General features: G+C 45.5%; 1 protein-coding gene across 3 annotated transcripts in view; it reads right to left on the bottom strand.

Annotated features, from left to right (window-relative positions):
* Positions 1–6: 6 nt before the first annotated feature.
* Positions 7–27,773, bottom strand: part of LOC128692869 (acetylcholine receptor subunit alpha-like) — a 440,278-nt gene continuing 412,511 nt past the window's right edge. For all 3 annotated transcript variants that reach the window (XM_070092139.1, XM_070092138.1, XM_070092140.1), the window contains 4 exons: positions 13,832–13,948; positions 13,215–13,310; positions 777–996; positions 7–449 (listed from right to left, as the gene is read on the bottom strand). In XM_070092139.1, coding sequence (XP_069948240.1) covers positions 240–449; positions 777–996; positions 13,215–13,310; positions 13,832–13,948 — 643 coding nt within the window. In that variant the 3' untranslated portion in view covers positions 7–239. The remainder of the gene's footprint in view (positions 450–776; positions 997–13,214; positions 13,311–13,831; positions 13,949–27,773) is intronic.

The raw sequence follows: 27,773 nt of genomic DNA on the forward strand, positions 1-27,773 counted from the left end.
AAGATTTACATTTATAGTCTTGCTACTACACATGAGGGCAACAATTAAACTGATCGTTTCTTGTACTGTAGTAAGCCCGTGGTCCATTCGAAATGTTGTATATGTTGTGCATATAATATATATCTGAGCTAGTTGTGGTCACAAGCGCCGAGAAGGTGAGGTGTCTCAATCACTTTGTGGCTACAGTGTGTTGGTTTGACTATGCTGCTGCCCCAAGCAGCACTCCACTGTAACACTCCTCAGGTTACACTGGATGGGGCTGCGGTCGTCTTCGGCTGATTCTTGATGGATCCGATCTCCGAGTAGACGATGTCGATGGGCAAACGGTCGTCGTATAGCGTAGGTGCTTGTAGAATGATTCCGGCCGTGCCCAAAAGAACGGCCAGGGTAAAGATCCACAAGAACAACCTATCCAGCACCATCGCCACATACTTCCAGTCCTCTTTCACCTTAAGAGAAACACTGAGTTAGTCATATCTCTAATTATTAAATTTTTCCATCGCCATAACCCCTCCCTCCTTGATCGCCCACTAAAATCTAACAAAAATATAAACTTACACTGTTTTTAATCTAATGTTATTGGTTATAAAACTTAGTAAACGTATTCAGATCATAATGTAAGGAGTATTAAAACTTCCATGTACACGCTTCTAGTTATATTAAAACTCAGTCTCATCCCCGGGCGCACACAAAACAGGCCATGACTCATCGACCGATGCTTTTGACAACAGGTAATTAACACCCCAACACAACCACCCCAACCCTAACACACTAACCTTACAGGACTCCTCCTCCCTGCGTGTGTGCTCGGCGATGAATCTGACGCCCTCGAAGGCCTTTATGACCTCTGGGCAGTACTGGGTACTACCGTTCTCAGTAGTGCCCCTGCCCGGAGACCCCACGTTCCCGTTGAGACCGACACCCAAGTCATCGGCCAGCGCTGCGGGACCGTGGATCTTGCAACCTCCGTTGATACCCAGTGATTCTATATCCCGGCTGAGGAACACAGTTAAATAAGGTTACTCTTACACCTTACTAATAATATTCCGAAACACACACAAGTAGTTGCAAAAGGAACGGATGTTTCTTCTGTTATAACAAATACCACATGGAGAAACAGAGGGGTAAGAGTACTGCATGTTTCAACTTCCAAGGAATGCTTGAGGGTATACACAAATTCTTTAGGGAAGCAAAACGGGGAAAATCTCGGCAAACAAAACGGGACATATTAAAAGCTAACAAACGTATTAAACCTGAAAAAAAGGCAATTCTCAAAGAGCAACGATAAAACAAACTATATATAATATCCAAGAAATCATAAACAATATGCTGGTCTTGTCACACAAAGACATTTAAACTAGAGAAACTTCTCACAGGCAGCAACACATTATTGAATTAAAGGAAACTGAAACAAGAGGCAATAAAGAGGGAACACAGTCATTAAAGGAAACAGAAACGAGATTGTATAAACAACTTCTCCCGAAGCGGCCACTTAACAGGAGTTCTACGCACCACAAGTACACACTTAAACGAAGACACCCTTCAACAAAGATTTCAACAAGGACATAGCTAAGCAAGGACAGACTTCAACAACATCCTCTGGGATCCGGATATATTCTTGGACAAATTGTCGCGTTCAGGGGCAACTACGGTGTAGAAATATCTCGTTGCTGGGAGAAACTACGGTGAACAAATAAGGATCAGGTTGTGACCATCCAACACAATAGGCCATCAAACATCAATTAACACCATAAAATCATTCTTGTTGACTTGTATAAACATTTCTGGTAGACTCATATTAACAGCAATATTTCGTCGGGTCATACCAGTGACTGACGATGTAACTGTGTCCTGACTACAGAGTAGTTCCATCATCTTCAGTTTATGACTATCAACGTTATACTATAGTTTTGACTTGACAGGATAGTTTCATAATATGATTGCCGCCGATGTGACCCTTATATTCACTGTGGCCTTTATATTTACTGTGACCCTTATATTCATCCAGTGGACGATAGCGCAAGAGCGTAGGGATAAACGAAAGACACAGGAACTAGGAATGTAAAATGGTTAAGATTTTGCTGGTATTTTAAACCAGGAGAGTTAACCATTAAGGATAACCCAGTAAAGTCTGTCATCGGGGACTGACTGGCTTATTTCCGTTGAGGTCCTTCAATCTTCTCTCAGGAGGCGACCCACAACAATCGACTAACATCCAGGTAACCACTTACTGATAGGTGAACAGGGGGGCGGCAGGTGTAAGGTAACATACCCAGCGTTTCACACCCGTGCCAGGTATCGATCCCGAACCCCTTAGTGTGAGCCGAGGACGTTATTAACCAAACCACGAATAGGAATACATCTGGATTTATATCTAAAATTGCATTTATAACAAAGATGTCGCTACTACAAAACCATTAAGGGATAGTCACATAAAATATTTAGTATCAGAGCTATTTCTTCAAGGGCACACACTGGCTGATAGGCATCGTGACCAGACGATGGTGTTCCTCCCACCAGAAGTTACCAGCATCTCCAGCAAGCCTGTGAAGTTCAGATAATTATCTGAACGACTTAAAGAAAACAGTATTTGGGACTTATGTCCAGGACTATCTGAGATCTCTGTAGAACCAACCTTCTTTATATCATTACTTTTTTTTTGTAAATACGAATGAAAAATCACATCCAAGATTAATTAGCACGTGAAAAAATCCTTCATATTACGTGTTACTCATTTACCTACACTTTTGTTTTTAGCTACAGTCACAGTACGTGTCCTTACATCTACGAACATGTTCACGAATGAAATTCGAAGAGAAAGTGCATTTCAAGTCTTACTGATAATCATTTGCATCAAATTCTAAGACTGCGTCACGTCACGGACACACAAATATAATAAACTCGTGGAACGAGGCTTCGAGTATCACATTAAATAAGTTTAAATCTCACATACGTTTCTCTTTTTTTTATAAACAAGAGAATTTTTTCCATGACTTTAAGGTTATTGTATTTAACTTTATTTTCTGGTTACATTATGATGGTTGATCATTTTCATCCTTATACACAGCATAAAATACCTTGCGATATTTACATTTATGCTTTTGAAAGTACTGCTCCTCGGGGTGAAACGTCATATTATAGACAGGTATGCAAAATATTACTGGAACAACGTTTTGCTCTGTGTGGAGACTGTAGTGGCTTAATACAGCTCAACACAGAACGAAACGTTTTAATTAAATCTTGTTACACAACCTGGGTGTCTCTCTCCACGCGGCCTCTTAACAAATTTTGTGCATGTGGTCTGGTAACCATGTGGACGAAATCTGTCACATGCACATGTGGCATGAACGTTTCTGTGATTAAATACGGTGTGGTTGGTGACTGGTGCGTACACACGGTGTGAAGTGTGCGAACATGGCCAGATGTATCTGATGTGATTAGTGAGCACATTTACTGTGATAAATACACTTACACAGCGTACACACACAATGTAACTGATGTGTGCATAGTGTGACTGACTCAACTAATCAAACGTAGAGTGAATGCTTTTGTGTGCATAGTGTTAATTAAGTACTTACTGCTGCATACACAAGGGACGACGCTGGTCATAGAGTGGAGTCTCACACAGCAGGTGACCATACGTATATTCACTGAAGCAAAATGGATTTATTGGCATCTCTTATTTCTCGACGATAAAACTGGGGAATAGTGAAAGATAATGAATGGCGTGGAGTGAAAGATAATGAGTGACGGAGTGAAACGATGAATGACTCGGAGAGTGAAAAATGATGCGGGAGATCATTGACTGTGGGATGATGGTTGTGGTGCAGGTGGAATGGTTGTGGTGTAGGTGGAATGGTTGTGTAGGTGGAATGGTTGTGTAGGTGGGATGGTTGTGTTGAAGGTGGAATGGTTGTGTAGGTGGAATGGTTGTGTAGGTGGAATAATTGTGTAGGTGGGATGGTTGTGTAGGTGGGATGGTTGTGAAGGTGGAATGGTTGTGTAGGTGGGATGGTTGTGGTGTAGGTGGGATGGTTGTGGTGTAGGCGGGATGGTTGGTTGTGGTGTAGGTGAGATGGTTGTGGTGTAGGTGAGATGGTTGTGGTGTAGGCGGGATGGTTGTGGTGTAGGTGGGATGGTTGTGGTGTAGGTGGGATGGTTGTGGTGTAGGTGGGATGGTTGTGGTGTAGGTGGGATGGTTGTGGTGTAGGTGAGATGGTTGTGGTGTAGGCGGGATGGTTGTGGTGTAGGCGGGATGGTTGGTTGTGGTGTAGGTGGGATGGTTGTGGTGTAGGTGGGATGGTTGTGGTGTAGGTGGGATGGTTGTGGTGTAGGTGGGATGGTTGTGGTGTAGGTGGGATGGTTGTGGTGTAGGTGAGATGGTTGTGGTGTAGGTGGGATGGTTGTGGTGTAGGTGAGATGGTTGTGGTGTAGGTGGGATGGTTGTGGTGTAGGTGAGATGGTTGTGGTGTAGGCGGGATGGTTGTGGTGTAGGCGGGATGGTTGTGGTGTAGGTGGGATGGTTGTGGTGTAGGTGGGATGGTTGTGGTGTAGGTGGGATGGTTGTGGTGTAGGTGGGATGGTTGTGGTGTAGGTGAGATGGTTGTGGTGTAGGCGGGATGGTTGTGGTGTAGGCGGGATGGTTGGTTGTGGTGTAGGTGGGATGGTTGTGGTGTAGGTGGGATGGTTGTGGTGTAGGTGGGATGGTTGTGGTGTAGGTGGGATGGTTGTGGTGTAGGTGGGATGGTTGTGGTGTAGGTGGGATGGTTGTGGTGTAGGTGGGATGGTTGTGGTGTAGGTGAGATGGTTGTGGTGTAGGTGAGATGGTTGTGGTGTAGGTGGGATGGTTGTGGTGTAGGTGAGATGGTTGTGGTGTAGGCGGGATGGTTGTGGTGTAGGCGGGATGGTTGTGGTGTAGGTGGGATGGTTGTGGTGTAGGTGGGATGGTTGTGGTGTAGGTGAGATGGTTGTGGTGTAGGTGAGATGGTTGGTTGTGGTGTAGGTGGGATGGTTGTGGTGTAGGTGAGATGGTTGGTTGTGGTGTAGGTGGGATGGTTGTGTTGTAGGCGGGATGGTTGTGGTGTAGGTGGGATGGTTGGTTGTGGTGTAGGTGGGATGGTTGTGGTGTAAGTGAGATGGTTGTGGTGTAGGTGGGATGGTTGTGGTGTAGGTGAGATGGTTGTGGTGTAGGTGGGATGGTTGTGGTGTAGGTGGGATGGTTGTGGTGTAGGTGGGATGGTTGTGGTGTAGGTGAGATGGTTGTGGTGTAGGCGGGATGGTTGGTTGTGGTGTAGGTGGGATGGTTGTGGTGTAGGCGGGATGGTTGTGGTGTAGGTGGGATGGTTGTGGTGTAGGTGAGATGGTTGTGGTGTAGGCGGGATGGTTGGTTGTGGTGTAGGTGGGATGGTTGTGGTGTAGGCGGGATGGTTGTGGTGTAGGTGAGATGGTTGTGGTGTAGGCGGGATGGTTGGTTGTGGTGTAGGTGGGATAGTTGTGGTGTAGGTGAGATGGTTGTGGTGTAGGTGGGATGGTTGTGGTGTAGGCGGGATGGTTGTGGTGTAGGTGAGATGGTTGTGGTGTAGGTGAGATGGTTGTGGTGTAGGTGAGATGGTTGTGGTGTAGGCGGGATGGTTGGTTGTGGTGTAGGTGGGATGGTTGTGGTGTAGGCGGGATGGTTGTGGTGTAGGCGGGATGGTTGTGGTGTAGGTGGGATGGTTGTGGTGTAGGCGGGATGGTTGTGGTGTAGGTGAGATGGTTGTGGTGTAGGCAGGATGGTTGGTTGTGGTGTAGGTGGGATGGTTGTGGTGTAGGTGGGATGGTTGTGGTGTAGTTGAGATGGTTGGGGTGTAGGTGGGATGGTTGTGGTGTAGGTGGGATGGTTGTGGTGTAGGTGAGATGGTTGTGGTGTAGGTGAGATGGTTGTGGTGTAGGCGGGATGGTTGGTTGTGGTGTAGGTGGGATGGTTGTGGTGTAGGCGGGATGGTTGTGGTGTAGGTGAGATGGTTGTGGTGTAGGTGAGATGGTTGTGGTGTAGGTGAGATGGTTGTGGTGTAGGTGAGATGGTTGTGGTGTAGGTGAGATGGTTGTGGTGTAGGCGGGATGGTTGGTTGTGGTGTAGGTGGGATGGTTGTGGTGTAGGCGGGATGGTTGTGGTGTAGGTGAGATGGTTGTGGTGTAGGCGGGATGGTTGGTTGTGGTGTAGGTGGGATGGTAGTGGTGTAGGCGGGATGGTTGTGGTGTAGGTGAGATGGTTGTGGTGTAGGTGAGATGGTTGTGGTATAGGCGGGATGGTTGGTTGTGGTGTAGGTGGGATGGTTGGTTGTGGTGTAGGTGGGATGGTTGTGGTGTAGGTGGGATGGTTGTGGTGTAGGTGAGATGGTTGTGGTGTAGGTGGGATGGTTGTGGTGTAGGTGGGATGGTTGTGGTGTAGGTGAGATGGTTGTGGTGTAGGCGGGATGGTTGGTTGTGGTGTAGGTGGGATGGTTGTGGTGTAGGCGGGATGGTTGTGGTGTAGGTGAGATGGTTGTGGTGTAGGTGAGATGGTTGTGGTGTAGGTGAGATGGTTGTGGTGTAGGTGAGATGGTTGTGGTGTAGGTGAGATGGTTGTGGTGTAGGTGGGATGGCTGTGGTGTAGGTGGGATGGTTGTGGTGTAGGTGAGATGGTTGTGGTGTAGGAGGGATGGTTGTGGTGTAGGTGAGATGGTTGTGTAGGTGAGATGGTTGTGGTGTAGGTGAGATGGTTGTGGTGTAGGCGGGATGGTTGGTTGTGGTGTAGGTGGGATGGTTGTGGTGTAGGCGGGATGGTTGTGGTGTAGGTGAGATGGTTGTGGTGTAGGCGGGATGGTTGGTTGTGGTGTAGGTGGGATGGTTGTGGTGTAGGTGAGATGGTTGTGGTGTAGGTGGGATGGTTGTGGTGTAGGCGGGATGGTTGTGGTGTAGGTGAGATGGTTGTGGTGTAGGTGAGATGGTTGTGGTGTAGGCGGGATGGATGGTTGTGGTGTAGGTGGGATGGTTGTGGTGTAGGTGAGATGGTTGTGGTGTAGGTGGGATGGTTGTGGTGTAGGTGAGATGGTTGTGGTGTAGGTGAGATGGTTGTGGTGTAGGTGAGATGGTTGTGGTGTAGGCAGGATGGTTGTGGTGTAGGCGGGATGGTTGTGGTGTAGGCGGGATGGTTGTGGTGTAGGTGAGATGGTTGTGGTGTAGGTGAGATGGTTGTGGTGTAGGCGGGATGGTTGTGGTGTAGGCGGGATGGTTGGTTGTGGTGTAGGTGGGATGGTTGTGGTGTAGGCGGGATGGTTGTGGTGTAGGTGAGATGGTTGTGGTGTAGGTGAGATGCTTGTGGTGTAGGTGAGATGCTTGTGGTGTAGGTGAGATGGTTGTGGTGTAGGTGAGATGGTTGTGGTGTAGGTGAGATGGTTGTGGTGTAGGTGAGATGGTTGTGGTGTAGGTGAGATGGTTGTGGTGTAGGTGAGATGGTTGTGGTGTAGGTGAGATGGTTGTGGTGTAGGCGGGATGGTTGGTTGTGGTGTAGGTGGGATGGTTGTGGTGTAGGTGAGATGGTTGTGGTGTAGGTGAGATGGTTGTGGTGTAGGTGGGATGGTTGTGGTGTAGGTGGGATGGTTGTGGTGTAGGCGGGATGGTTGGTTGTGGTGTAGGTGAGATGGTTGTGGTGTAGGCGGGATGGTTGGTTGTGGTGTAGGTGGGATGGTTGTGGTGTAGGTGAGATGGTTGTGGTGTAGGTGAGATGGTTGTGGTGTAGGTGGGATGGTTGTGGTGTAGGTGGGATGGTTGTGGTGTAGGCGGGATGGTTGGTTGTGGTGTAGGTGAGATGGTTGTGGTGTAGGCGGGATGGTTGGTTGTGGTGTAGGTGAGATGGTTGGTTGTGGTGTAGGTGAGATGGTTGGTTGTGGTGTAGGTGAGATGGTTGGTTGTGGTGTAGGTGAGATGGTTGTGGTGTAGGTGAGATGGTTGTGGTGTAGGTGAGATGGTTGTGGTGTAGGTGAGATGGTTGTGGTGTAGGTGAGATGGTTGTGGTGTAGGTGGGATGGTTGTGTTGTAGGTGGGATGGTTGTGTTGTAGGTGAGATGGTTGTGGTGTAGGTGAGATGGTTGTGTTGTAGGTGGGATGGTTGTGTTGTAGGTGGGATGGTTGTGTTGTAGGTGGGATGGTTGTGTTGTAGGTGGGATGGTTGTGTTGTAGGTGGGATGGTTGTGTTGTAGGTGGGATGGTTGTGTTGTAGGTGAGATGGTTGTGTTGTAGGTGGGATGGTTGTGTTGTAGGTGAGATGGTTGTGTTGTAGGTGAGATGGTTGTGGTGTAGGTGAGATGGTTGTGTTGTAGGTGGGATGGTTGTGTTGTAGGTGAGATGGTTGTGTTGTAGGTGGGATGGTTGTGTTGTAGGTGAGATGGTTGTGTTGTAGGTGAGATGGTTGTGTTGTAGGTGGGATGGTTGTGTTGTAGGTGGGATGGTTGTGTTGTAGGTGGGATGGTTGTGTTGTAGGTGAGATGGTTGTGTTGTAGGTGAGATGGTTGTGTTGTAGGTGGGATGGTTGTGTTGTAGGTGAGATGGTTGTGTTGTAGGTGAGATGGTTGTGGTGTAGGTGAGATGGTTGTGTTGTAGGTGGGATGGTTGTGTTGTAGGTGGGATGGTTGTGGTGTAGGTGAGATGGTTGTGGTGTAGGTGGGATGGTTGTGTTGTAGGTGGGATGGTTGTGGTGTAGGTGAGATGGTTGTGGTGTAGGTGGGATGGTTGTGGTGTAGGTGAGATGGTTGTGTTGTAGGTGAGATGGTTGTGTTGTAGGTGAGATGGTTGTGTTGTAGGTGAGATGGTTGTGTTGTAGGTGAGATGGTTGTGTTGTAGGTGGGATGGTTGTGGTGTAGGTGAGATGGTTGTGGTGCAGGTGAGATGGTTGTGGTGCAGGTGAGATGGTTGTGGTGTAGGTGAGATGGTTGTGTTGTAGGTGAGATGGTTGTGTTGTAGGTGAGATGGTTGTGGTGCAGGTGAGATGGTTGTGGTGTAGGTGAGATGGTTGTGGTGTAGGTGGGATGGTTGTGTTGTAGGTGAGATGGTTGTGTTGTAGGTGGGATGGTTGTATTGTAGGTGGGATGGTTGTATTGTAGGTGGGATGGTTGTGGTGTAGATGAGATGGTTGTGGTGTAGGTGGGATGATTGTGTTGTAGGTGGGATGGTTGTGTTGTAGGTATGATGGTTGTGGTGTAGGCGGGATGGTTGTGGTGTAGGCGGGATGGTTGTGGTGTAGGCGGGATGGTTGTGTAGGTGGGATGGTTGTGTAGGTGGGATGGTTGTGTAGGTGGGATGGTTGTGTAGGCGGGATGGTTGTGGTGTAGGTAGGATGGTTGTGGTGTAGGTGAGATGGTTGTGGTGTAGGTGGGATGGTTGTGGTGTAGGTGGAATGGTTGTGGTGTAGGTGGAATGGTTGTGGTGTAGGTGGAATGGTCGTGGTGTAGGTGGGATGGTTGTGGTGTAGGTGGAATGGTTGTGGTATAGGTGGGATGGTTGTGGTATAGGTGGGATGGTTGTGGTATAGGTGGGATGGTTGTGGTACAGGTGGGATGGTTGTGGTGTAGGTGGGATGGTGGGGGTGATAGTGTTGAAGGTGACAATCTCAATGTGACAATGATGTCAAGAAGTCAATGTTTAGGCTACTTATCTTAAGTTTAAGTTTCCTAACACACATGTATTAAATGGAATTCAAATGCGTATACAACTTCAGAGATAAATTTTTGAGTTACAATTTTCTCCAATTTTTGTAAACATATGTTAAGGAATTTACAAAAATAACAGTAACAATAATAACAACAATGGCAATAATAATAAAACCATTTGTAACATTAAATGGTGTTTAAGATTATATCTAAGGCAAATAGTACAAAGAAAGAGAACTTAGCTATGCTAATAGTGAAAATGCAAGAAACTATGTCGTAATAACCTAAATCTCTGCCCGAGATTAATCAAATCTTGGGCAAAGAGTTTCGATTTTTTTCGAGAATAGGGAGAAACTGCGATCGCATTAGCTAACAGTGAATGAGATCTAAACTTCATCACTAGAGTTCAAGAGCTTGAAACAGTACTCGGCTGTTTTGAACAAGGTGTTCAACAAGGCAGTGAATATCGCCGTAGATGTAGTGGAAATATTTGCATTTTTTTACTGCTTATAGCGATGGGTACAATGTCAGGGTTTTGCTCAATGAATTCAATAATGACGTATACTTAGGAGAGGAAACTTGAGATAATGTTGTGGTCCATCCTCGGGTCGTTATTAAGACACAAGTGAGCGAGGATATAGAAAACTGGAAAACAAGTGAGGAGATATCAGAAGATATGACTCGGGAGGATGTCAATAAACAGTTCAAGAAGTGAGGTAGATGTCAGATCACACAGTTTCTCTTCATCTCTTCACCTGATTTCTCCTGTGGTTTCCTTCCCACTCTCTCACCCCCCATAACGGGCCATGTCTAAATACAGGCAGGCCCTGCTTTACGGCACTTCGGTTTACAGCGTTTTTGCTAATACAGCAGTTTTCAATTATACCCATTCATTTATTGAGACTCCCTACAATAAATATATTCACCATTCACTATAAGCTAAGGACGAAAATATTTTAAGTAATGTGTGTACTGTACTGTACATGCCTTTTCTTTTAGGCCTAGCTCTAGTGCTCATGTTATCAAGCTTTTATATGCATTTTAAAGTGAAAAAAAGACGATGTTTCACTTTACAGCGATGTTTCACTTTACAGTGATTTCACATTACAGCGATGTTTCACTTTACAGCAGTAGCCAGGACCATAACTTGCTGTATAAGGCTTTGTACAAGGCTGTGAAGGCTATATATGGAGTGTTCCAGCCACGATGTTGTGATTTTTATTCAGTCTCCAAAAAAATCTCTATTTGAATTTTTCTTAGAGTCACGAGTCTGTTGCAAATTAAGCAGAAAGAAAAAATAACATTACGTGAGAGGCACCGACAGGTGTGACCTCCTACACCAAGAAGATCTATGCAAGTTCTCACTAACAGCTAAAGTATTAAAATGTATTCTTTTCTCATCTGAGGATATTACTGCCATAATAAAATTAAAAGAAAATCAGAAAAATTAAAAAAAAAAGTGACTGACAGACATGAAGTCAGACCATGTATATGTACGTGTGTGTGTGTGTGTGTGTGTGTGTTTTATATATAATGGATGTGCATACAGGATGAGACATACAAGGCTAGATGTATAGGGTGAGGCATAGGAGAGGCCTACAGGATGAGACATACAAGGTGTGACAGGGGTGTGGTATTCGGGGTGTGGTATTAGGGGTGTTGTATTCGGGGTGTGGTACTCAGGGTGTGACATACATGGTGGCATACAGTGTGACATACAATGTGTTTCTTACAGGGAGTGGGATACACGGTGTGATGTACATTGCCTAGTGTACAGTGGATGACGCACAAGGTGTGACATATGTTGAGACAGGTGTGGCGTGACATGCAGGGTGATTTATGTTGCGATACAGGGTGTGGCGTACAGGGTGTGACCACGTGACGTGCATGGTATATGTAGAGGGTGTGACGCACATGCAATTTACATAGTGTGGCTCTCAGAGAAGTGTGTACATGCGATATACATTGTACGGGACAAAGGGTGGTATACATCATGTGAAGTACTAGATGTAATGTACAAGTTGTGAAGCACAAGGTGTGACATATGTGATAGTATGGTGTAGATGTAACTAACATGCAGGGTGTGACAAACGCTTAGTCATACAGGGTGTGGCGTACAGTGCATAACTTACAGTGTGTGGTGTGTAGGCTGTGACGTATATGGTGTATTATACATTTAGTGATGCACATTGTGTAGTATACAAGGTATGATACACATCGTGACCTACATGGTGTCACACATAAGGTGTGGCATACAGGGGGTGATGTACAAAGTGTTGTGTACAGGACATTGGCAAACAGGGTGTGGCGTATTGGGTGTGACATACAAGATTTCAGATACAGGGTGTGGCACACTGGGTATGACATACAAGGCTTGAGGTACAGGGTGTGGCATACTGGGTATAACATACAAGGTTTGAGATACAGGGTGTGGCATACTGGGTATGACATACAAGGTTTGAGATACAGGGTGTGGCATACTGGGTATGACATACAAGGTTTGAGATACAGGGTGTGGCATACTGGGTGTGACATACAAGGTTTAAGGTACAGGGTGTGGCATACTGGGTATGACATACAAGGTTTATGGTACAGGGTGTGATAAGTATGCGACATGAAAGGGGCATATATGCTGCACGTTACGTGAGAGGCATCTGTAACTTACTGGTGTGACATGGAGGGAGGGGGGATCTTTGACGTGCAAGTGTGACATGAGAGAGCATATTTGACATATGCAATGTGAGGAGCATTTATGACGTGAAGGGCATCTATGACGTACAGGTGTGACATGAGAAGCAGTAATGACGTACAGGTGTGACATGAGGAGCAGCAATGACGTACAGGTATGACATGAAGGGGCACCTGTGACGTACAGTGTCACATGAGGGGCATATAAAGTACATTACGTGACACGTGGAAAGGTGCGAGTTGCATCGCTTGTGCAAAGGTTTAATCGCGCACATACACGTACGTATGACAATATACGCGCACATGCCATTACATACATGTGACGTATAGAGACGTACATGACGTATTTGTACGTGCAAATACGTGACGTGGGAAGTAGTGCGACATATACACAACGTGAATGACACGGAGCGTAAAGGCGTGGTCCAGTGGTTGTATCCGTCTCGTAGATAAGAGGCAGCGGTTTCCACGCCAGGTCTGGACAGTGACACTCACGGGAAGCAATGCGTACACCCAGTGGTGATTGGGGAAGACCTGGACGACCAATCGTAACGAGGACTGTGCTTGGAGAGGGTGTACTGGACCTGGACAACCAACTTTAATGAGGATTGTGCTTGGAGAGGGTGTACTGAACCTGGACGACCAATCAGAAAGAGGACTGTGCCTGGAGAGGGGGTGAATAGGCCAGCCAACACTACAACACACACACACCGTCCTCTTGGGACTTACCAAAGATACCAGGCCAGGAAAAACACACACACCTAACTATATCTCAAATAAAGATGGCTGTCAACTATTTGTATGTTGCATGTGTGGTGGTGGTGGTGTTAGTCTAACGAAACAAGAGTACTGAATACTTGCCTGGGAGAGTACTCGCTGCGTGGGGAGCGAGGCCGGCTGCTGGGGATCCCCATATACATAAGTCCCTCTTGGATAGCGTCCCTCAGTTCCTGCTGGCTGTCGTCATAAAGAGTTACACGGAAGTTCTCTGCTTCTACGGGTACCTTACAATTCTACTTATGTTTACTAAGTGTATGCGTATGAACATCTAGGAAGACGGGTGAGCATTTTTCTTAATCAGTAAACATGTGGCTGTTAAAGTCAGGGATATAGCTGAAGCAGCTTGAGAAAAAGGGGTAGGCGAGAGATGGAGAACAGGTGTAATTGGCGAGATATATGAAGGACATATTTTATAGATGAGACAGGTGGTAAAGGACACTCGTTATAAATAAGAGAAGTAAAGGACACTTGTTTTAGGTAAGAAGCGATAGAGGAAACGCGTTATAAGTGAATCATATGAGGTAGGACACATGTTATGCGTGAGACAACAGGAAAAGGATATTATAGACAAGATAGTTAAAGACACATGTTATAGATAAAACAAGTGAAGGACACGTGTTACCGGTGAAACAGATAGCGAGGACATATGTCATAGGCGGGTGTAACTTGAAAAAAAAAACCTCAAGATGTTAATGTACCTGAAGGAGTTATCTCTGGAATCCTGGAAGGACTCAGTGGAGTAGTAATTACAGGACTCCCGCATGTCTCCCCCGTTGCAGGACCTCAACATGCCCACCTTGGTCTTGGCGAAGAGACTGGAAGTGTGGGCAGAGAGCATCAAACACCATAGCAACAGCGAAGAATATAAAAAATGACATTCATTTATATTTCAGTAATGTGAAGTGATAATCATTTGTTTATCAACTTTATAATTAATTAACTAAAAATGTCTAACTAAAATATGCATACAAATAGAGCATACAGAAAAAAAAAAACAGCGCAAAATTTGGTGCAATATATCAAGACAAAATTAATTCTAATTCTCTATGAGTATTTATGAAGATTTGGGTAATTGATATATGGAAAAATACAGCCTAATAATTAGCACGTGTTCGTTAATTACAATAATGTTAGAACAATAAAAAAAAAGATGCCAGCTTATTAATTAATATATAATTTATATGGGAGTACTTTAATGCAACAGAAGATAAAAAAAAAACCGCTTTTTTAAAAATGAGCAATTTAAGAGGGGGGGGGGATATTTTTTTTTTAATGTGATTCTACATATATGGAGAGAAGGGAAGGAGCGTACATCACAAGGCAGCTTGGGTACATGGTTCTACTTTCAAGATGCACAACCCTAGTCTTTTGGATCCCAGTCAAGGTTCTGTTAAGTCAAGGTGGTGGGTCGCTGTCGGAGCGGGAGGGGGGAGTGTTGATGAAGTCTCATGTCCTGGTTTCATGGTACCAGGCGTCGTGGCCTGGTGGCTTAAGCTCTCGCTTCACACGGCGAGGGTCTTGGTTCGATTTCCAGCGAGGGTAGAAACATTAGCCACGTTTCTTTACACTGGTTGTCTATGTTCACCCATCAGTAAAATGGGTACCTGGGAGCTAGTCGACTGGTGTGGGTCGCATCCTGGGACAAAACTGACCTAATTTGCCCGAAACGCTCTGCATAACAAGGGGCTTTCTATACAGTAATTATAATAAAAAAAGCGCTAAACCTACAAGGGTCATACAGCTCTATATAGTAATATGTCACTGATGTCAGCTAGGCCTGTATACCTTGTACATGTACTTGTAGAAAATACAATTATTATTATTATTATTATTATTATTATTGTGGGTGGGTCTGGTCAGAGGCATGTGCCAGGGTTTCAGATTAGTCTCATTATCGGTCAAATCCCACTCATGGTAAGCCTGGTCAAGGCTTGTTCATGGGGCACAGAGTCTGATCATAGCCAAGGTCGATTAAGTTCGGCTCATTGTTTAAGATCGCAGCCAGGGTTGGTTAAGTTCGGGTTTTGGGCCTCGAGTTTAGATAGTGCTCACCCACGATTCCAATTTGGATGGGAGTTTAAGCCAAAAATTCAGTTTAGGCGCTTAATTAAGCCAGGATTTCAAGTCATAAGAAGTTAAAGAAAAAAGAAGCAAAAGAAATCTTTTTAAAGAAATGTATGATTTTCAGTCTGTATGTATGTGAAATTTTAACTATCAAGCTTTCGTGGTCACTGGTCAATACAGTAAAAATTAGTCATTAATTTAAAAAAAAAAAGTATTTGCATCCGGGGCTTCAGCCCCCGCCTCCCCTTCTGGGCTGCGCCACTGGCTGCGTTCAGATCACAGCTGCGGTCAGGCTACTCCGGCTCATGGGTTGCGGAACATGGCCCGACATTTATGAACCCACTAGTTTCTTGATAACAGGTCACGTCCGGTCGGTCCGACCCCTCACGTCAGTGAGTCACATGAGTTAGTGAGTGCGTGGGCCTGCGAGCTGCCCTAGTTTGACATGCATCAATGTGTAACTCTCCATCCTTTGGCCAAGACTTGCTCTCTCCCTCACTTCAAGAGGTACGGTGTCCCTTAGTGGGTGGATGGGGGGGGGAGTTGAGGTGCACTGGGGCATGCTCGTGTGTTCATATGTTTGTGTGTATTTATTCATGTGTGTGTGCATCTCTTCGTGTGGGGGTGTGCGTATGTTTGTGTACACTCGTGTGGGAAAACAGTGCAGTAAGTAGGAACGCTCGCGACATCATGCATGTGTTATGCTCCAGTGGCTAGGGAGAGGGAACTTTCACCCCTAACTATTTTATGTTTACTAAGTTTTTATAATATAGTTTTTACTTGGATACAACATATTCAAAATATTAATCACAAGCAGTTTTGAAAATAATCGGATCTCTTTAGCCTGTTTACAATTCCAAGCTTCAACAATTTAGCAGCAAATATTCTGAATGAAGTTGGAATGGATGCTCCAGCTTGTACATCAGACAGACAAGGCTCTCGCTCAATAACTTCTGCTAGATACTGCATAAATACTTTGCAAACCATTGATTCTCTCTTGAATTTAAAATTTAAACAAATATCTGTTTCAGAATAATACACATTTGAAATCATTATCTCCAGCACTTAATGCATGTAGTATATGATTGTTATGGGTTCCAGAGACAATTTGTTACAAACTGCATTTCGCTTAAGTTTTAATGATTAATGATTAATCTTTGGCTACAGTTTATCCTGACCATAAACGACGAGACCATCTGAGCATCAGTGTAACAGTATACACAAGCACAAGCAAAGAAGGACTCTTTAATCTTGTAATTGTCACCCTGAGTAAATTTACACTTGGCTGTGAAAAAATGGCCCCTAACAGTGTATTTATGGAAGAACACGTCAACTACGTGTCTCTAGCAGAAAACATGTAAGCGAGCGTCAACGGACCTTCAGCTATGTGGTTCCTGCCTCTGGTCACAGACTCTCACACGGAAGTAGAAATCCTACCATCTTCCAGGACGAAATATAATCTTAACACAGTACAGCTCTTTTCATGACGGTCTAAATATATTCCATTGGGTAAGTCGGTGAAACCTTCCATGCCTTTGTGCACGAATCTCATATAATATTTAAAGTACACTTTCTTGAAATATTATAATTAAATATATATTAAATATTACAATTCCCAAACGTGTTTTGATGTCTATGAATTTGTCGTATAAATCGTGTCGTGAAATGTGAGTAGGGAATAGAGACAGTAAGAAAATAATGCTTTGGCTTGCTGTAATGTAACGGTCTGAGCAGCAGCCTAAATGGGTATGACATGCGCTAGACACCACTCGGCAAAGAAGAAGGCAAAGAGCAAAGAAGTGTGCCAGACATCCAGTAACGAGGTGCTGGTATACAAGAGGAGCAGAAAGAGGAGGTGCAGCGAACATGCGTCGGCCATTTAGGGGGGAGGGAAACCCTTCAAACTGACAAGGTGTAGCAGGTTGCATACCGACAACATTCTTTGATGTTAAAGAGTGCGTTTTCATGGTGTGTCCTAAAGAATGAAATTCATATATTATTAGGGGGAACAGCCTTTTTTTTATTTTTATTTTTTTTTGAGCCATGTAATAGTTTAATACTTTACGGTACAATCTTGACTTACTTTTAAGGGAAAATTTCATGACTGTAAATACCTTGTAAATAGTGTACAATGTTATGATAATTAAGGTTACCCTGACAACAGGTTCCATTACTGTGACGAGATTACCAAGGTTCCACCTCGATATCTTTATGCTATTAGGCGTGACATTATGTACTTTTTTAATACTTAATAGAATCAATAGATAAAATTACATGATTCAGCAAATAATGAGAAAACTAGATATTTAAAACAGCATTGATATGCTTAAAACAAAATATAATTTGAAGACCATCTTTGGTGGTGACCTGTGGGTGATCCTGCCAGCTATACCAAGATCAACTGACTCCTATAGCTTTCATGCACGGAGAAGGTGAGAAACACATGGTACTACCTTCTCAGAGTGCTGTAGTGGGCGGCCAGGGTGGGCGGCCAGGAAGGGCGGGCGGGGCGGGAGGAGGAAGGGAAGACACAGAACAGACTTTTAGAGTACGGCAACTGTAGATATCTTGATAAGCCTTCACTGAATATTGTCTTAGGGGTGGATAACTTCAGTGAGAACATTTATCAGCTTGTTATTAAGACATTAAAAGCTTGGTAATGGTAACAGAGGGAGGCAGCAGCAGCAGCCATGAGGTGAGAAGACGTGGCCTCTCCACCAGTCACAAGCCTTAATAATGCTCACGCTGGTACACAAACAATAGTTCGCATATACATGTAAACACGCACGCACGCACACGCACACGCACACACGCGCGCACACGCACACACACACACACACACAGTTCTGGATCCTGTACACCGTGTATGTCAGGCCTATATTGGAGCATGCAGCACCAGTTTGGAACCCACACCTGGCCAAGTACATAAGGAAATTAGAGAAAGTGCAAAGGTTTGCAACAACAGTAGTCCCGGAGCTAAGGGGCATGTCCTACGAGGAGAGGTTAAGGGAAATCGACCTGATGACACTGGAGGACAGGAGAGAGAGAGGGATATGATTACATATAAAATACTCAGAGGAATTGACAAGGTAGACAGACAGGATATTCCAGAGATGGGACACATCAACAAGGGGTCACAGATGGAAGTTGAAGACTCAAATGAATCACAGGGATGTTATGAAGTATTTCTTCAGTAACAGAGTTGTCAGGAAGTGGAATAGTCTGGGAACTGACGTAGTGGAGTCAGGATCCATACATAGCTTTAAGAAGAGGTATGATAAAGCTCATGGAGCAGGAAGTGACCTAGTAGCGACCAGTGAAGAGGCGGGGCCAGCTGTGAATCGACCCCTGCAACCACAACTAGGTGAGTAGATACACATCAAGGAGTACCTGGAAAACAGCAGACACAAACAGGATGTTTGCAGATGATCGAGGGTAGCTCAAAGTGGGGACCCTTAAGGATCAGTACCAGGGTCGCTCCAGTTTATGATATTTGTAAACGGTCTGCAAGATTTGCTCGAATCCCTTATATGTATATTTACTTATGTGAGATAGTTGAGGAGACGGCCACCAGGGCTGCTTAGAGTGCAGATCAATCCGAATAAGTACTAAGTCATGCAATTAGGAGAAAAAGACTGAAGACCGGATATATGGAACAACTTCGAAGGTGAGAAATTTTAAATATTGATGATATAAAAGGACATGAGAGTAAACATTACAATGAACATATCACTGGAAGAGCACATTAACTGTACGACTCTGGAATCCTATATGAAACTTAACAAATCTCTCATAACCTTCAGAAACCTCTATAGCGAATTTATTAAAACTACACAACACACATCAGGCTCATACTGGAATATACAGCTCCAGTGTGGAGCCCATCTGATCAGCCACGCTCAAAGACTTTGGAAGGTCCAATGTCAATGACATTGGAAGGTTTACTCTTAGAAGCTAGAGTTGAGCACTGTGAAAGAATAAAGACGCTAAACTTGATGCTAGATTATTATTATTATAATCAAAAAGAAGCGCTAAGCCACAAGGGCTATACAGCGCTGCAGGGTAGGGAAGGAAGCGAGGGTATTGGATGGCAGAAGGGAGGAGGGATGATCAGCAGGTTACAGAAAACAGCGGGGCAGGGGATAGTACGGGGGTAGAGGGTAGCAAGAGATTGAAGTAGAAAGGGCTGAAGGTATCAGAATTTGTGAAGTAAGTCAGTTGTTGTCAAAAAGTCAAGGAGAGAGTCCGGATGAAAGGTGGGTCCATCAGCGAGAAGGGAAGGTAAAGAGAGAGCAGCGGAACGAAGACGACGACAGAGGTAAATTCTGCGTGCTCGTTGATAAAGTGGGCAGTCCAACAGAATGTGGCTGACTGATAATGGAGCTTGACAATTCTCACAGAGAGGAGCAAGACGCCTCTCCATGAGATATCCATGAGTAAGACGAGTATGGCCAATGCGAAGATGGGAGAGAGTAGTCTCCCAACCTCGACACTGGTGATAAGAAGACGGCCAGTAACCTATACTCGGTTTAATAGATTGAAGTTTGTTGCCGAGCATAGTAGACCAACATTGTTGCCAACGAGTGTGAAGGTGGGAAGATATTGCAGCAAAATAGTCCGTAAATGGAATACCTCTATAAGAAACTGGTAGGTCATGTACTGCTGACCGCACAGCAGTGTCTGCCTGTTCATTGCCCTGTACGTCAACATGACCAGGGACCCAACAAAAAACAATATCTTTATGCTTGGTAAAGATGCGGCGTAGCCAAAGTTGGATACGGAGGACTAAGGGGTGAGGTGTATCAAATTTTTGTATAGCCTGTAAAGCACTAAGGGAGTCTGAGACAACCACAAATGATGACACAGGCATAGATGCAATACGGATAAGTGCTGTAAGGATGGCATATAATTCAGCAGTAAAAATACTAGCCGAAGATAGTAAATGCCCTTGTACGATGCTGTCCGGAAACACTGCTGCGAATCCTATGCCGTCAGAAGACTTAGAGCCATCTGTGTACACAGCAATGGCATGAGAATGAGAGTGAAAGTGGTCAAGAAAAAGAGAGCGGGAAGTGACCGTAGACAGTTGGGCTTTCGAGCAAGGGAGGGAGAAAGAACAGACTCGAACAGCTGGAACTTCCCAGGGGGGTAGGGAAAAGTGAGATGCTACATGTACATAGAAAGGTGGTAGTTGAAGAGAAGACAAGAGCGAATGAAGGCGAAGAGAGAAGGGACGGAGTAAACAGGGGCGGCGAACAAATAAAGAATGTCTACTAATATCAGTGACCATTCTATAAATGGAAGGATTGCGGAGATCATGAGAGCGTACATAGTAGCGCAGGCAATGGGCATCACGGCGATCGGATAAGGATGGAACGTTCGCTTCTGCATAGAGGCTCTCGACAGGGGAAGAGCGAAAAGCACCAAGGCATAAACGTAATCCTTGGTGATGAATGGGGTTAAGGCTAGAGAGAGTAGCAGGAGATGCCGCTGAATAGATCTGGTCACAATAATCAAGTTTCGATAAAATAAGGGTGGAATGTAGGCGAAGGAGGGTTCGACGATCAGCTCCCCATGAAAGATGAGCAAGGGTTTTAAGAAGGTTCAGCCGGCTGTGACAAGTTGCCTTCAGAGAGGTAATGTGAGGTTTCCAGGATAACCTACGATCAAAGAGGAGGCCCAGAAACTTGACTGTATCATGTTCAGGGATACGGGAGCCATAGAGGTACAAAGGATGATCGGAGATGACAGAGCGTCTAGTGAAAGTAATTTGGTGAGTTTTAGTGCTGGAAAATTTAAACCCACGTGTGGTGGCCCAATTGGAAACACGGTCGACTGCATGTTGGAGAGAAACTGTAATGAGGTGACAGTCAGTGCCTGCACAGGCAATAGCAAAGTCATCAACATAGAGTGATGACCAAATATTTGATGGAAGACTAGAGGCCAAATCATTAATAGCAAGGAGAAAAAGTGTTGTGCTCAGAACACATCCTTGGGGGACACCTTCAGCTTGGATAAAGTCCAGGGAGAGCACATTATTAACCCGAACACGGAAATGCCTGTCAGTTAAAAAGTTCTTAAGGAAGGATGGTAGATTGCCTCGAAGGCCTAAGGAGTGGGCTTGGGCTAAAATATTATACCTCCAAGTTGTGTCATATGCCTTCTCAAGGTCAAAAAATATGGCAATAACTGAGTGGTTATTCGCAAAGGCATTACGAACATATGTATCCAAGTGTAGTAAGGGGTCTATGGTAGAACGTCCCTTACGAAAGCCATATTGACAAGTGGAGAGACTGTTGTGTCTCATTAAATACCACACTAAACGTCTATTTACTAGGCGTTCCATCACTTTGCAAACTGCACTGGTAAGAGCAATGGGACGATAATGGGAGGTTTCATGTCCCGTAGTGCCTGGTTTGCGGAAAGGGAGAACAATGGCGGAATTCCACAGCTGTGGAAGAACTCCTTGTGACCAAATAAGATTGTAAAGGCGTAATAGGACTGCAAGGGCTGACTGATGTAAATGTTGTAGCATACGAATATGAATGTCGTCAGGCCCAGCTGCCGACGATCGACAAGCTGAGAGTGTTGCCTCCAGTTCTTGAAGTGTAAAAGGCACATTATATTGTTCTTCTCTGAGAGAAGAAAAGTCCAAGGGTGCTTGCTAACTCTCTGGCAGACTTTGAGGAAAGAAATGAGGGGCATAGATGGAGTCCCTGAGAAATACGGACCAGATGATTGCCAATTTCATTGGCAACATCTAGTGGGTTTGCTATATCAACACCGGCAACCCGCAGAACAGGAGCCGGGTCAGGAAAATATTTACCACTCAGTTTTCGTACTTTTTTCCAGACTGCACTCATAGAGGAAGCAGAGGTGATGGTGGAGACATAACCTCGCCAGCAAGTGCGTTTAGCATCACGGATGACACGGCGAGCGATCACACGCTTCTGTTTAAAATCAAGGAGTCTCTCTGTGGTTCTATTGTACCAGTACCTGCCCCATGCAGCGCGTTTCAAACGTACTGCACGAGCACAAGCAGGAGACCACCAAGGCACGCATTTCTGAGAATGCCTGCCCGAAGTTTGGGGTATAGAATGAGAAGCTGCGGTGAAAACGGAGGACGAGAAGAGGTGTAAAAGCTCATCGATGGAGGACGAAGAAGGAACCTCTCTAAAAACAGTTAGGTGTGAGTAAAGGTTCCAATTTGCCCAATTAAATTGCCAGCGTGGGGTGCGAAGAGGTGGCGAATATGAAGGGGAAGTAAGAATGATTGGGAAATGATCACTGTCATGTAAGTCCGGGAGAACAGACCAAGTGAAGTCTAATGCGGCAGAGGAAGAGCAGACAGAGATCGATGCAAGAGAGAGTATGAGTCCGAGGATCAAAATGGGTGTGAGTACCTGTATTTAAAACATGGAGGGGGTGGGTGGCAAGAAAAGCCTCTAACTGAATTCCACGGGAATCACAGTGAGACCCCCCCCAGAGGAAATGGTGGGCATTAAAATCACCAAGTAACAGAATCGGTGGCGGTAATGACGAAACAAGGAAGGCAATATCCGGAATAGATAATGCCCAAGAAGGAGAGAGATATAAAGAACAGAGCGTATACCACCTATGTAAGTGGATACGGGCTGCTGTGTAATGCAGAGAAGTATGAACAAATAGCTGATGGTACGGAATATCAGTGCGTAGAAGAAGGGCACTTTCATTAAAGGTCCCATCAGGAAAAGGATCTGAAGAATACAATAAATTATAGCCTGAGATGGGAGAAATAACAGCAGAGTGTAATTTTGGTTCCTGTAAGCAAACACCAACAGGGGAAAACTGGGAGAGTAACATCTGAAGCTCACCCCGATTACCCCTGAGGCCGCATATATTGCACTGTAAATAGGCCATGATTGGCAATGATAAATATACTTGAAATCCGCAGGTAAGGGTTCCTACGGACTAGAGGGGTTAGAAAAGTCCACATGCGGAGGCAGTGGAAAACGTTCAAGCAGCGAAGGAACGGTGCGCTGTGAAGAAAGGAGTTGTGCAGATGGAGTAGAGGAGAGAGAAAGAGCGGAAGGTGGATCAGTGTCCATTGATGGTTTGGTCTCTGCAATATATTCAGAGATTGCTTCAAGTGTTTCGGAATTCAGAGACATCGTATGGGAGACAATATTGGAAATGGTAGGGGAAGGATGAGTAAAGATTGGAACTGTATTGGACTGTACCAAGGTAGGGGGGGGGGCGAAAGGGTGGAGGGAACTGGAGAAGCGTGGCAGGGGACAGAAGAGGCAGGAACCTGGGAGGTGGCAGAAGAGGAAGAAACTTGGGAGGGAACAGGGGAGGAAGGTACAGTACGAGGAGGAGGGTGAACCTCTACACTTGTAACTGAGCCAGTGAGAGGGGGAGAACCAGGGACAGAGACAGGGAGGGTAAAATGAGGAGGTGGAAGATGGGTAGGTGTTAACGGACCTTTTTTTGACTTTTGAGAAGTAGAGGGACGATTGGGAGGAGGTGTCGTACGAGGTCTCGTCGATACTGAGGCTTGAGAGAGAGAACACGAAGAAGCGAGATCAGACTGAGGCGTTGAAGTAGGGACGTCTGAGCCGAGGACAGCAAAAGGATTAGATACAGGAGTGACTATGGGAGAGGTAACCACAGAGGTGGGTGTAGAAGATGGGATACCAGAAGTGGGGGGACGTTTTGAAACACGGGAATAAGAAACACGTGGGAGTCTCCCTTGGAGGCGGAGATGAGAAACTGTCATGGCATAAGGGAGACCTTCTGTCTCTTTGAGGTAACGGATTTCCCGCTCGTTTAAATAGACTTGACAATGGCGAGAGTATGAAGGGTGAGCCTCATGACAGTTAAGGCAAGAGGGAGATCGATTGCAAGACGTATTAGAATGGTCATCCGCACCACAGACTGGGCATTCGGCGATAGATCTGCAATATTTCGCTGGATGGCCAAATCGCCAGCAATTTCTACACTGTTGTGGTGTAGGGATCACCTTTCGAACTTGTAACCGATGTCCTGCTATATAAACTGAGGATGGGAGTTCTCGGCTGTCAAAAGTTAAACGAGCCACATTGCTAGGGTATCGTCTCCGCCCGTGGGCAGGAAGAACGTAAGCGTCTACCTTGAGGATTGGGAGATCTTGGAGTTCCAGCTGTTCAAGAATGTCAGTGCCACATGTCTGGAAATTTTGTTGAACTATGGTATGGGGCAGAATGACGGTACCACTACAAGAATTGAGGGAATGATGTTTTTCAAGAGTGACAGGAACAGTATCGATATGGGAAAGACGAGAGAGCTCATGAACCTGGGTAGCATTCTGTACGGTAATGATGCGCGTACCGCTCTTAAGAGCATGAATTATTATTATTATTATAATCAAAAAGAAGCGCTAAGCCACAAGGGCTATACAGCGCTGCAGGGTAGGGAAGGAAGCAAGGGAATTGGATGGCAGAAGGGAGGGGGGATGATCAGCAGGTTACAGAAAACAGCGGGGCAGGGGATAGTACGGGGGTAGAGGGTAGCAAGAGATACAAGTAGAAAGGGCTGAAAGTATCAAAATTTGTGGAGTAAGTCAGTCGTTGTCAAAAAGTCAATGAGAGAGTCCGGATGAAAGGTGGGTCCATCAGCGAGAAGGGAAGGTAAAGAGAGAGCAGCGGGGCGAAGACGACGACAGAGGTAAATTCTGCGTGCTCGTTGATAAAGTGGGCAGTCCAACAGAATGTGGCTGACTGATAATGGAGCTTGGCAATTCTCACAGAGAGGAGCATGACGCCTCTCCATGAGATATCCATGAGTAAGACGAGTATGGCCAATGCGAAGACGGGAGAGAGTAGTCTCCCAACCTCGACACTGGTGATAAGAAGACGGCCAGTAACCTATACTCGGTTTAATAGACTGAAGTTTGTTGCCGAGCATAGTAGACCAACGTTGTTGCCAACGGGTGTGAAGGTGGGAAGATATTACAGCAAAATAGTCCGTACATGGAATACCTCTATAAGAAACTGGTAGGTCATGTACTGCTGACCGCGCAGCAGTGTCTGCCTGTTCATTGCCCTGTACGTCAACATGACCAGGGACCCAACAAAAAACAATATCTTTATGCTTAGTAAAGATGCGGCGTAGCCAAAGTTGGATATGGAGGACTAAGGGGTGAGGTGTATCAAATTTTTGTATAGCCTGTAAAGCACTAAGGGAGTCTGAGACAACCACAAATGATGACACAGGCATAGATGCAATACGGATAAGTGCTGTAAGGATGGCATATAATTCAGCAGTAAAAATACTAGCTGAAGATAGTAAATGCCCTTGTACGACGCTGTCCGGAAACACTGCTGCGAATCCTACGCCGTCAGAAGACTTAGAGCCATCTGTGTACACAGCAATGGCATGAGAATGAGAGTGAAAGTGGTCAAGAAAAAGAGAGCGGGAAGCGACCGTAGACAGTTGGGCTTTCGAGCAAGGGAGGGAGAAAGAACAGACTCGAACAGCTGGAACTTCCCAGGGGGGTAGGGAAAAGTGTGATGCTACATGTACATAGAAAGGTGGTAGTTGAAGAGAAGACAAGAGCGAATGAAGGCGAAGAGAGAAGGGACGGAGTAAGCAGGGGCGGCGAACAAATAAAGAATGTCTACTAATATCAGTGACCATTCTATAAATGGAAGGATTGCGGAGATCATGAGAGCGTACATAGTAGCGCAGGCAATGGGCATCACGGCGATCGGATAAGGATGGAACGTTCGCTTCTGCATAGAGGCTTTCGACAGGGGAAGAGCGAAAAGCACCAAGGCATAAACGTAATCCTTGGTGATGAATGGGGTTAAGGCTAGAGAGAGTAGCAGGAGATGCCGCTGAATAGATCTGGTCACCATAATCAAGTTTCGATAAAATAAGGGTGGAATGTAGGTGAAGGAGGGTTCGACGATCAGCTCCCCACGAAAGATGAGCAAGGGTTTTAAGAAGGTTCAGCCGGCTGTGACAAGTTGCCTTCAGAGAGGTAATGTGAGGTTTCCAGGATAACCTACGATCAAAGAGGAGGCCCAGAAACTTGACTGTATCACGTTCAGGGATACGTGAGCCATAGAGGTACAAAGGATGATCAGAGATGACAGAGCGTCTAGTGAAAGTGATTTGGTGGGTTTTAGTGCTGGAAAATTTAAACCCATGTGTGGTGGCCCAATTGGAAACACGGTCGACTGCATGCTGGAGAGAAACTGTAAGGAGGTGACAGTCAGCGCCTGCACAGGCAATAGCGAAGTCATCAACATAGAGTGATGACCAAATATTTGATGGAAGACTAGAGGCCAAATCATTAATAGCAAGGAGAAAAAGTGTTGTGCTCAGAACACATCCCTGGGGGACACCTTCAGCTTGGATAAAGTCCGGGGAGAGCACATTATTAACCCGAACACGGAAATGCCTGTCAGTTAAAAAGTTCTTAAGGAAGGATGGTAGATTGCCTCGAAGGCCTAAGGAGTGGGCTTGGGCTAAAATATTATACCTCCAAGTTGTGTCATATGCCTTCTCAAGATCAAAAAATATGGCAATAACTGAGTGGTTATTCGCAAAGGCATTACGAACATACGTATCCAAGCGCAGTAAGGGGTCTATGGTAGAACGTCCCTTACGAAAGCCATATTGACGAGTGGAGAGACTGTTGTGTGTCTCTAAATACCACACTAAACGTCTATTTACTAGACGTTCCATTACTTTGCAAACTGCACTGGTAAGAGCAATGGGACGATAGTGGGAGGTTTCATGTCCCGTAGTGCCTGGTTTGCGGAAAGGGAGAACAATGGCGGATTTCCACAGCTGTGGAAGAACTCCTTGTGACCAAATAAGATTGTAAAGGCGTAATAGGACTGCAAGGGCTGACTGATGTAAATGTTGTAGCATACGAATATGAATGTCGTCGGGCCCAGCTGCCGATGATCGACAAGCTGAGAGTGTTGCCTCCAGTTCTTGAAGTGTAAAAGGCACATTATACTGTTCTTCTCTGAGAGAAGAAAAGTCCAAGGGTGCTAACTCTCTGGCAGACTTTGAGGAAAGAAATGAGGGGCATAGATGGAGTCCCTGAGAAATACGGACCAGATGATTGCCAATTTCATTGGCAACATCTAGTGGGTTTGCTATATCAACACCGGCAACCCGCAGAACAGGAGCCGGGTCAGGAGAATATTTACCACTCAGTTTTCGTACTTTTTTCCAGACTGCACTCATAGAGGAAGCAGAGGTGATGGTGGAGACATAATCTCGCCAGCAAGTGCGTTTAGCGTCACGGATGACACGGCGAGCGATCGCACGCTTCTGTTTAAAATCAAGGAGTCGCTCTGTGGTTCTATTGTACCGGTACCTGCCCCATGCAGCGCGTTTCAAACGTACTGCACGAGCACAAGCAGGAGACCACCAAGGCACGCATTTCTGAGAATGCCTGCTCGAAGTTTGGGGTATAGAATGAGAAGCTGCGGTGAAAACGGAGGATGAGAAGAGGTGTAAAAGCTCATCGATGGAGGACGAAGAAGGAACCTCTTTAAAAACAGTCAGGTGTGAGTAAAGGTTCCAATTTGCCCG

This window comes from Cherax quadricarinatus, chromosome 38 (genome assembly GCF_038502225.1).
Source record: "Cherax quadricarinatus isolate ZL_2023a chromosome 38, ASM3850222v1, whole genome shotgun sequence".
In the NCBI taxonomy this organism is placed as follows: Eukaryota; Metazoa; Arthropoda; class Malacostraca; order Decapoda; family Parastacidae; genus Cherax; species Cherax quadricarinatus.